The sequence below is a fragment of the Oncorhynchus mykiss genome, chromosome 16, assembly GCF_057628025.1.
Source record: "Oncorhynchus mykiss isolate SJ-2025 chromosome 16, ASM5762802v1, whole genome shotgun sequence".
In the NCBI taxonomy this organism is placed as follows: Eukaryota; Metazoa; Chordata; class Actinopteri; order Salmoniformes; family Salmonidae; genus Oncorhynchus; species Oncorhynchus mykiss.
In genome coordinates, this window is record NC_143037.1 from 14040842 (window position 1) to 14053112 (window position 12271).

At 40.5% G+C, this 12271-nt stretch overlaps 1 protein-coding gene across 9 annotated transcripts in view; it reads left to right on the forward strand.

The window, feature by feature from the left end:
* Positions 1-12271, forward strand: part of ccser2b (coiled-coil serine-rich protein 2b) — a 121957-nt gene that overhangs the window by 58008 nt on the left and 51678 nt on the right. For all 9 annotated transcript variants that reach the window (XM_021564846.3, XM_036946256.2, XM_090201968.1 and 6 more), the window contains exon 4: positions 9609-9711. In XM_021564846.3, coding sequence (XP_021420521.3) covers positions 9609-9711 — 103 coding nt within the window. The remainder of the gene's footprint in view (positions 1-9608; positions 9712-12271) is intronic.

Sequence of the window (12271 nt, forward strand, 5' to 3'; positions counted from 1 at the left end):
TCCTGTCCCTGCTGAAGAAAAGCAGGCCCAAACCATGATGCTGCCACCACCATGTTTGACAGTGGGGATGGTGTGTTCAGCTGTGTTGCTTTTACGCCAAACATAACGTTTTGCATTGTTGCCAAAAAGTTCAATTTTGGTTTCATCTGACCAGAGCACCTTCTTCCACATGTTTGGTGTGTCTCCCAGGTGGCTTGTGGCAAACTTTAAACGACACGTTTTATGGATATCTTTAAGAAATGGCTTTCTTCTTGCCACTCTTCCATAAAGGCCAGATTTGTGCAATATACGACTGATTGTTGTCCTATGGACAGAGTCTCCCACCTCAGCTGTAGATCTCTGCAGTTCATCCAGAGTGATCATGGGCCTCTTGGCTGCATCTCTGATCAGTCTTCTCCTTGTATGAGCTGAAAGTTTAGAGGGACGGCCAGGTCTTGGTAGATTTGCAGTGGTCTGATACTCCTTCCATTTCAATATTATCGCTTGCATAGTGCTCCTTGGGATGTTTAAAGCTTGGGAAATCTTTTTGTATCCAAATCCGGCTTTAAACTTCTTCACAACAGTATCTTGGACCTGCCTGGTGTGTTCCTTGTTCTTCATGATGCTCTCTGCGCTTTTAACGGACCTCTGAGACTATCACAGTGCAGGTGCATTTATACGGAGACTTGATTACACACAGGTGGATTGTATTTATCCTCATTAGTCATTTAGGTCAACATTGGATCATTCAGAGATCCTCACTGAACTTCTGGAGAGTTTGCTGCACTTAAAGTAAAGGGGCTGAATAATTTTGCACGCCCAATTTTTCAGTTTTTGATTTGTTAAAAAAGTTTGAAATATCCAATAAATGTCGTTCCACTTCATGATTGTGTCCCACTTGTTGTTGATTCTTCACAAAAAAATACAGTTTTTTATCTTTATGTTTGAAGCCTGAAATGTGGCAAAAGGTCGCAAAGTTCAAGGGGGCCGAATACTTTCGCAAGGCACTGTATTACTGCACTGTTGGAGCTAGGATCACAAGCATTTCTCTACACCAGCAATAACATCTGCTAAATATGTCTGTATTGATGTGATTAAACTATTTAATGCAACCGCTGTGTCAGATTTTTTAAAAACGTTACGGAAAAAGCATAATCTGAGAACGGCGCCCAGAGCCCAATCCAGCCAGAGAAATATCCGCCATTTTGGAGTCAACAGAAGTTAGAAATAACACCACAAATATTCACTTACCATTGATGATCTTCATCAGAAGGCACTCCCAGGAATCCCAGTTTGACAATAAATGACTGATTTGTTCCATAAAGTCCATAATTTATGTCCAAATAGCCACTTGTTGTTAGCGTGTTCAGCCCAGTAATCCATCTTCATGAGGCGCACTTCATGAGGCGCACTTCGTCCAGACAAAAACTCGAAAAGTTCCATTACAGGTTGTAGAAACAAGTCAAACAATGTATGGAATCAATCTTTCGGATGTTTTTAACATAAAACATCAATTAGCTTCCTACCGGAGAATTCCTATGTCTAAAGAAAAGCACTGGAACGAGAGGTAACTCTGTCGGGAGCGCGCGTCACGAGCCGGAGACACTCTGCCAGACCACTGACTCAAACAGGTCTCATTAGCCCCTCCTTTATAGTAGAACCCTCATTCAAGTTTCTAAAGACGGTTGACATCTAGTGGAAGCCGTAGGAAGTGCAACTTTATCCATATCCCACTGTGTATTCGGTAGGTCAAGCTTTGAAAAACTACTAACTTCAGATATCCCACTTCCTGGTTGGATTTTTCGCAGATTTTCGCCTGCCATATGAGTTATGTTATACTCAGACATCATTCAAACAGTTTTAGAAACTTCAGAGTGTTTTCTATCCAATACTAATAATAATATGCATATATTAGCATCTGGGACAGAGCAGGAGGCAGTTCACGCTGGGCACGCTATTCATCCAAAAGTGAAAATGCTGCCCCCTATCCCAAAAGAGTTCAAGTGCAGCCAATACTTTATGCTGTGAATTAGTTACTTTGAGAGATCAGAATCACAATGACATTTATTCGGCAATTACATTTACACACAAATTCGGGATACTCAAATTAATATGATATTTTATGTTTGGTATGGTTACATAAGACAAAAGTAGGGTGAATGGATGGGCATATAACGCCAACGTCTAGCAGCCCAAAGGTTGAGAGTTTGAATCTCATCATGGACAACTTTAGCATTTTAGCTTATTAGCAACTTACCTTTGAAGATCTTCATCTGTTTGCAATCCCAAGGTCCCAGTTACACAATGAATGGTCGTTTTGTTCGATAAAGTCCTTTATATCCCAAAAATGTTAGTTTTATTTGGCGCGTTTGATTCAGAAATACACCTGTTCCAACTCGCCCAACATGCCTATAATGAATGCAAAAAGTTACCTGTAAACTTGGTCCAAACATTTCAAACAACGTTTCTAATCCAACCTCATGTACCCTAATATGTAAATAATCGATACAATTTCAGACGGAATAAACTGTTTTCAATACCGGAGAAAAACAACGAGGAGCGCGCACTCATTCACGCGCACCAAAAGACTAGAGTCCTTCTGAGTGACACTTAGAAAAAATACGAATACTTCTTAATAAAAAATAAATAAAACATCGAACAATTTCTAAAGACCGTTAACACCTAGTGGAAGCCATAGGAACTGCAATCTGGGTCCTAATAATTAGGCTTTCACATAGAAAAGCATTGGAAAGTCCAATGATCTCAAAAAAATAATTCCTGGAAGGATTGTCATTGGGGTTTTGCCTGCTATACTGTTATACTCACAGACATTATTTTAACAGTTTTAGAAACTTTAGTGTATTCTATCCAATACTACCATGAATATGCATATCCTAGCTTCTGGGCCTGAGTAACAGGCAGTTTACTTTGGGCACCTCAGTCATCCAAACTTCCGAATACTGCCCCCTAGCCTTAAAAAGTTAACCTAACTCCTAAAATTAACCTTAACCCCTAACCTGGCTAACGTTAGCAAGCTAGCTAACGTTAGCCACATAGCTAGAATTGGTAACATATCATATGTTTTGCAAATTCGTAACATATTGTGCATTTCGCAAATTCATAACATATAATACGCATTTTAATTCGTAGCATTCACTACATGACCAAAAGTCTGTGGACACCTGCTCGTCAAACATCTCATTCCAAAATCATGGGCATTAATATGGAGTTGGTCACCCCTTTGCTGCTATAACAGCCTACACTCTTCTGGGCAGATGTTGTAACATTGCTGCAGGGATTTGCTTCCATCCAGCCATGAGCATTACTGAGGTTGGGCACTGATGTTGGGCAATTAGGCCTGGCTCGCAGTCAGTGTTCCAGTTCATCCCAAAGGTGTTCGATGGGGTTGAGGTCAGGTCTCTGTGCAGGTCAGTCAAGTTCTTCCACAACGATCTTGACAAAGCCTTTCTGTATGAACCTCGCTTTGTGCACAGGGACATTTTCACAAAGTTGGGAGCACAATTGGGATTAGCCCTGGACTTTGACTTGGCCATTCCAAAACTTCAAATTGTTGCCTTTTAACCATATTTATGTAGACTTGATTGTGTGTTTATGATCATTGTCTTGCTGCATGACCCAGCTGTGCTTTAGCTCACAGATGGCTGGCCTGACATTCCCCTGTAGAATTCTCTGATACAGAATTCTCTGATAAGGTTCTTTCTGTGGAATGCAGTGTTTGGTTTTTGCCAGGCATAACGGGACCCATGTCATCCAAAAAGTTATACTTTTCACTCATCTGTCAATAGAACATTATTCCAAGAGTCTTGAATATCATCCAGGTGCTTTTTGGCTAACTTGAGTCAACTTATTGCAGCTTCAACAACACGGACAGGGCAATAAACACTGTTGATGTTTTGTGGTGGTCACAGCAGCAGGGAGGAGAGAGAAACAACGGGTGCTAGTCAGACTGTCACTGGCTGTATTTTTTAAATAAATGATCCCGGCCCTGTACAATCAAGTCAATTGTGGTCGTTCGCCCTCTAGTTATTTGTGTGTCTAATTATATGTATGTATGTATGTATGTATGTACATTTTTAAAAATGTTGACCAATCGATTGGTTGAAAGAGCAGACGGCTTTTTTTGGTCAGAGACAGCCTCACAATACTGTATGTTGTGAGTTACTTTAGCCTTTAACCAAATCTCTCTGTTACCCCAGCGTGAGTTTTTGTTTTATGCGTGTGATGTCAGAATGCATTCACTGTTCCCAAATGTGATTGTCACGCAGCAGGACAGTTAACCCACGCTGCCCTCAAACCAAGGCATGCCTGCTAATTATCTATAGGCTGTGTTTCAACTTGTCAATTTCTAAATTGTATTTTCTAACAGCAGATTGAATTGAGGTGTTTTCCACCGCCTCATTAATTTACATAGAAGTAGCCAATTTCCCTGTTACAGATCGTTTACGTTTGAGACATTACTGAGCAGGACAAGCACAACATTTTTCCTCCCTGGCAGATTTTCCGGGTGGCTCCCGCATTGCCTTCACTACTAATAATAACATTGGACGTGTGCGTTCCAATCAAAGTAAGTGGCTTATTACGTTATCATTTAACGTTTCTGTATATCGTGTTGTTTTTACTGTAGCACACCGTATGTATGTATGTATGTATGTATGTATGTATGTATGTATGTATGTATGTATGTATTTATGTACAGTTGAAGTTGGAAGTTTACATACACCTTAGCCAAATACATTTAAACTCAGTTTTTCACAACTCCTGACACTTAATCCTAGTAAAATTCTGGCTCACCACTTTATTTTAAGAATGTGAAATGTCAGAATAATAGTAGAGAGAATTATTTATTTCAGATTTTTATTTCTTTCATCACATTCCCTGTGGGTCAGAAGTTTACATACACTCAATTAGTATTTGCCTTTAAATTGTTTAAATGTAGAATTGTCTTTAAATAGTTTAACTTGGGTCAAACATTTTGTGTAGCCTTCCACAAGTTTCCCACAATAAGTTGGGTAAATTTTGTCCCATTCCTCCTGACAGAGCTGGTGTAACTGGGTCAGGTTTGTAAGCCTCCTTGCTCGCACACGCTTTTTCAGTTCTGCCCACACGTTTTCTATGGGATTGAGGTCAGGGCTTTGTGATGGCCACTCCAATACCTTGACTTTGTTGTCCTTAAGCCATTTTGCCACAACTTTGGAAGTATGCTTGGGGTCATTGTCTATTTGGAAGACCCTTTTGCGACCAAGCTTTAACTTCCTGACTTGATGTCTTGAGATGTTGCTTCAATATATCCATATAATTTCCCTTCCTCACAATGCTATCTATTTTGGGAAGTGCACCAGTCCCTTCTACAGCAAATCACCCCCACAACATGATGCTGCCATGCTGCCGTGTGTCACGGTTGGGATGGTGTTCTTCGGCTTGCAGGCCTCCCCCTTTTTCCTCCAAACATATAGCCAAAGAGTTATATTTTTGTTTAATCAGACCAGAGGACATTTCTCCAAAGTATGATCTTTGTCCCCATGTACCGTTGCAAACCGTAGTCTGGCTTTTTTTTATGGCGGTTTTGGAGCAGTGGGTTTTTCCTTGCCGAGTGGCCTTTCAGGTTATGTCAATATAGGACTTGTTTTACTGTGGATATAGATACTTCTCTACCTGTTTCCTCCAGCATCTTCACAAGGTCCTTTTGCTGTTGTTCTGGGATTGATTTTCACATTTTCGCACCAAAGTACGTTCATTTCTAGGAAACAGAATGCGCCTCCTTCCTGAGCGGCATGTTGGCTGCATGGTCCCGTGGTGTTTATACTTGCATACTATTGTTTGTACAGACGAACGTGGTACCTTCAGCCGTTTGGAAATTGCTCCCAAGGATGAACCAGACTTGTTGAGGTCTACAATTTGTTTTCTGATGTCTTGGCTGATTTCTTTTGATTTTGCCATGATGTCTAGCAAAGAGGCACTGAGTTTGAAGGTAGGCCTTGAAATACATCCACAGGTACACCTCCAATTGACTCAAATGATGTCAATTAGCCTATCAGAATTTTTTAAAGCCATGACATAATTTTCTGGAATTTTCCAAGCTGTTTAAAGACAGTCAACTTAGTGTATGGCAACTTCAGACCCACTGGTATTGTGATTAAGTGAAATAATCTGTCTGTAAACAATTGTTGGAAAAATTACTTGTGCTGTTTCATTCACATGTTTTCAAGAACTGATGACGAATCAGGCATTCCAAAATGTTTTTAAAGGTTGTACTGATTATGATGAGTTTATGCTAAGCTAATGCCCAGCCATGTGTGGCGCCATGTTTGTTGGCATCACACTATACATTCTGGTTGTCACGTGAACGTCTGTCAGACCAACGTTGTTATTACAAAACTAGGTGAATTGATGGTTCACGCATCTTTCGTGTAAACTTCCAGAAGCGAATGATGGTAGACGATGACACCCCCTTCAACCTGCATACTGCAAACAGACCCAACTCCTCTTGTAACCTCTTATCTTTGGTTGACGCGAAAAAACAAACATGGCGGCACGCACAAACTACCCATTGTCGAATTACTTTCGATTTTTGTGTTTTACTCAATTATTTCCATCACTGGTGAGGTCACTCATTATATGAGGAATTGTAAATAGTCATTACTATTACCTATTTCCTATTATGGTTTCTGTCAGCCTAGAGCTAGTTACAGTGCCTTGCGAAAGTATTCGGCCCCCTTGAACTTAGCGACCTTTTGCCACATTTCAGGCTTCAAACATAAAGATATAAAACTGTATTTTTTTGTGAAGAATCAACAACAAGTGGGACACAATCATGAAGTGGAACGACATTTATTGGATATTTCAAACTTTTTTAACAAATCAAAAACTGAAAAATTGGGCGTGCAAAATTATTCAGCCCCTTTACTTTCAGTGCAGCAAACTCTCTCCAGAAGTTCAGTGAGGATCTCTGAATGATCCAATGTTGACCTAAATGACTAATGATGATAAATACAATCCACCTGTGTGTAATCAAGTCTCCGTATAAATGCACCTGCACTGTGATAGTCTCAGAGGTCCGTTAAAAGCGCAGAGAGCATCATGAAGAACAAGGAACACACCAGGCAGGTCCGAGATACTGTTGTGAAGAAGTTTAAAGCCGGATTTGGATACAAAAATATTTCCCAAGCTTTAAACATCCCAAGGAGCACTGTGCAAGCGATAATATTGAAATGGAAGGAGTATCAGACCACTGAAAATCTACCAAGACCTGGCCGTCCCTCTAAACTTTCAGCTCATACAAGGAGAAGACTGATCAGAGATGCAGCCAAGAGGCCCATGATCACTCTGGATGAACTGCAGAGATCTACAGCTGAGGTGGGAGACTCTGTCCATAGGACAACAATCAGTCATATATTGCACAAATCTGGCCTTTATGGAAGAGTGGCAAGAAGAAAGCCATTTCTTAAAGATATCCATAAAAAGTGTTGTTTAAAGTTTGCCACAAGCCACCTGGGAGACACACCAAACATGTGGAAGAAGGTGCTCTGGTCAGATGAAACCAAAATTGAACTTTTTGGCAACAATGCAAAACGTTATGTTTGGCGTAAAAACAACACAGCTGAACACACCATCCCCACTGTCAAACATGGTGGTGGCAGCATCATGGTTTGGGCCTGCTTTTCTTCAGCAGGGACAGGGAAGATGGTTAAAATTGATGGGAAGATGGATGGAGCCAAATACAGGACCATTCTGGAAGAAAACCTGATGGAGTCTGCAAAAGACCTGAGACTGGGACGGAGATTTGTCTTCCAACAAGACAATGATCCAAAACATAAAGCAAAATCTACAATGGAATGGTTCAAAAATAAACATATCCAGGTGTTAGAATGGCCAAGTCAAAGTCCAGACCTGAATCCAATCGAGAATCTGTGGAAAGAACTGAAAACTGCTGTTCACAAATGCTCTCCATCCAACCTCACTGAGCTCGAGCTGTTTTGCAAGGAGGAATGGGAAAAAATGTCAGTCTCTCGATGTGCAAAACTGATAGAGACATACCCCAAGCGACTTACAGCTGTAATCACAGCAAAAGGTGGCGCTACAAAGTATTAACTTAAGGGGGCTGAATAATTTTGCACGCCCAATTTTTCCGTTTTTGATTTGTTAAAAAAGTTTGAAATATCCAATAAATGTCGTTGCACTTCATGATTGTGTCCCACTTGTTGTTGATTCTTAACAAAAAAATACAGTTTTATATATTTATGTTTGAAGCCTGAAATGTGGCAAAAGGTCGCAAAGTTCAAGGGGGCCGAATACTTTCGCAAGGCACTGTAAATATGACCGCTTGTGTTATTTTACTCTTTCCTCAGCATTATGAATAATGTAGCCTACATTTTCCAGTTTGAAAATTGTGTTACGCTCTCGCTACTTCCTTCAATGTCTGGACATTGCACCCAAAAATAAACTGCTCACATTGTGGACATAACATAGTATAAACTGTGTTTGTGCTAAATGTTTCTGTGGCCAGCTCAAACGCTGACTGTTGTGTCAATCGTAACTGGACATTCTAAATAAGTGTTCTAATCACACCCGTTTGAGCGTATCGCTGCAGGGACCACTGTAGAATGTGTTTGTGTGTTCGTACGTGTCAAAGGGTTAAGAGCTGTATCAGTGAGATGCTTCAAGTACCAGGCAGTTCCACATAGAGGTTGAGTGTCTGTCTATAGCTCTGATGAGAAGTGAGCCAGCCGCCAGCGATAGGGCTGCTTATGGGATCCGAGATCCCTAAAACTGTAGCTAACTTAAACCTTTGCCATTGATCTCTCCTCGGAGCTCCTGTGTTGTTGTTTTTTTCTAGCAGAAGATAAGGCTGTAATGTCTTGCTATGGATGGATGGGCGTCTGCCATGGGGAAATGTCATTTCCCAGGAGCGATGTGCTGTGACTAAGCCCTAAGAGAAGGCAGGGGGCCAGAGCAAAAAGAAAATGGGCCAGAAGATAACCTCACTGTTTATGGACTACGGAGACAGAGCGATTCTCTCATGGCCAAGGATTGGTTGTTGTTTCTCTCGCTCTCTCGCTCCCACTTGAAGTTCTTCCATCCCACCGTTTGTCTAAAATGTGCTTCTCTTCGATAGAATTTTCTCACTCCGACAGATATATATTCCTGTATCCTAGTTTTTTGGTAAATAAGTAACCATTTTCAACCTATTTCTTGAGGGTCATTAATTTGAAAAAAGGCCCAAGCAATTTATTTTCACATTTTTGTTTACCTTTTGTTGCTAAGGATTTGAACATATTGATTTAAACTTGTACCTTGGCTTTGACTTGCCGTTTTAATGTATAAAAAAAGAATGGCATAGATTGGCGCTTTCAAAAGAAAACTGTCTCACTCTAATGGAAGTAGTTTTAGCCCATACATTATTGAACAAGAGAGCAGTTTTTTTTTTATATATATAATAAATTACCATGGAATTCGGTCTTTCAATCTCGTTCTTCAATTACATCTTTCCCTTTTGAAGGAGATGAACTTCACTTTCATATGGTTTCTCTTCTGTTATTGTAAGAAAATGAAAAAAACTGATGCCTCATACTGAATAATCTCTCTCTCTCTCGCTCTGTCTCCATCCCTAGGACATACTCAACAACCTGGACAACCTGGAGTCTGGGTGTGACCTGGATGACGATGACCTCATGCTGGACGATGACCTCCCTGAGCATGGCTCCTTGCACAGTGGTGAGTGTGGTTTGTCTCTAGACACTGATGTCAGCACCGTTTTTGATCAAGGTTAGGTTAGGTGGAGGGTAAGCTGACCCTAGATCTGTGCCAACGGGCAACTTAGTTCTACCAGGGGACTGAACAAGGAAAAGGGGACTGAACAAGGAGAGTGCTGTTCTGTCAGACTACACAGGAATGCACCTCACGGTCTAAGCGTCATGTGTTGCATGGCATTAAAATTAGCATAAGGCCATGTCAAGCCTCCCAATCTGCCCTCCTTCCTTTTTGACTGACATAGTTGGAGTGAGGAGGTCATCACCCCTGTAAAATGGAGAGGAGTCCTATAGCAGGATTCCTTATAGGCATGAAATCCGTACAGGTAAGGTAAGGCCTTAGTTTTTTATTTTTTACTGTACACTCCCGTGACAGGAAAACCCCCAAACATCAACAGCACTTTCAGTCTTCCCCTTGTAGCCGCCCGATCAAGGCTCTTCAGTCATCTCTAGCCTCCTGCCTGCCAGTGAGTTCACACAGACAGACTAGGACGGTGTAGTTTTCAAAGCAACCAATTCACATTCTACCTCAGGTTATTTATTTGAAGATCTGTTTGTGTGCCATAGCCGTCTCGTTTTGAACCGTAATCGTGGGTGAAAGAAGAATGCGTGTCTTCATGGAACCCAGACACAACAGAGGCTTAAGCAATGGAGAGAGGGATGAGTTCATAGTTGCCTTGCTTAGTACTGTCTATCTCGTCTCTCTCTTTGTCTCTGGTAGCAGCATGTCGAGTGTGGGAGGATTGACTTGTTCTCTCCCGCAGATCTTATTTTTTCATCTCTATTTTGCCTTGTTTTCATCCCACTTAGCCTGGGAAGCTGAGAGAATTCTGTGGTGTTAAAAGATTAAATCCGATCATTTCCGTAAAGCTTTACTTTAAGTTCTGTTGTTTGTAGAGTTGTGCGTGTGTGTGTGTGTGAGTGAGAGAGAGAAACCCCTCTGAGAGACAAGCTGAGTCTCAGGCATCAGATTGGTTTATATGCTTATTTCTTCTGAACACACTGGTTATATAGTATGTACTTTAGGACTTTGAGTTTGGGGAGGAACTGAGAAATATAAAGTAGCATTATTCCTTTAGTGTGTGTGCGTGTGTGTGTGTGAGAGAATTCTTATTACATTTTTTTTTTTGTGCGTGTCGAATTGTCAGTTGGCGAGCCATCCCTTCAGTTGGCGAGCCAACCCTTCAGTTGGCGAGCCATCCCTTCAGTTGGCGAGCCATCCCTTCAGTTGGCGAGCCATCCCTTCAGTTGGCGAGCCATCCCTTGACACATTAAACAGAAAAAGGGTGTTGACGGGTTTTAAAAGCCAAGAAAGAATTAAAGTGTGAAAGACGGCCCAATCAAATCGAATTGTATTTGTCAAATGCTCCGAATACAACAGGTGTAGATCTTACAGTGAAATGCTTACTTACAAGCCCTTAACCAACAGTGCAGTTCAATAAATAATAATCAAAAAGTAACACAATAAAATAACAATAACAAGGCTATATACAGGGGGTACCGGTACTGAGTTAATGTGTGGGGGTACAGGTTAGTCTAGGTAATGTGTAAAGTGGCTATGCATAGATAATAAACAGTGAGTAGCAGCAGTGTAAAAACAAAGGGGCCCAATCTATACGTACAGTGCCTTGCAAAAGTATTCATACCCCTTGGATTTCTTCAAATGTTATTGTTACAAAGTGGGATTTAAATGGATGTCATTTTTTGGTCAAAAATTTAGTGGAAGATTTAAACATAAAAAAAAAAAAAATGAAGTAAGTATTATCCTCCTTGAGCTTATACATGTTAAAAACACTTTTGGCAGCAATTACAGCTATGAGTCTTCTTGGGTAAGTCGCTGAATTGTGCAATATTAGCCCATTATTCTTTTTATAGTTCTTGGGGATCATGGCTAAACAGCAATTTGAGTCTTGCCACCGATTTTCAAGCAGATTTAAGTCAAAACTGTAACTTGGCCACTCAGGAACATTCACTGTCTTGGTAAGCAACTCCAGTGTAGATTTGGCCTTGTGTTGTAGGTTATTGTCCTGCTGATAGTGCTGAGCAATTAGTGCTTTTTGAGGTCGGTTTTAGATTTTTGTTTCGATCATTTAAAAAAAAACATTTTAAATTACCTATGCATTATGAGGGTTGAATGCTGTAACACAGAATAAAAGTTCCATGATGGTATTGTGACGGCTCATTACTGCTTATCACTTATTAACAATCATTTATTCACATTACTTTACTTTAATAAAATATTTCATTTGTTGTGTATATTACATTTGTTTTATTTGATGATTTTATTATTTAATTCCAAGTCATCTCATCTCTATAGAGCTGCTGCCTATGCTGTCTGACAAAATCACTATTTTAGTAGTTCTTCAAAGTAAATAAGGCATACTTGTATGACTGCTGAATAGCAACTGTTTATCACTTAGATCATGCATTTTCAGATAGAGGTACCTTGAGAAGCAACTGCTCTCTGTCCCTTGATCACACATTCCTCTATCTCTAATACCGTATGTAGCAGGCGAAATATTTTC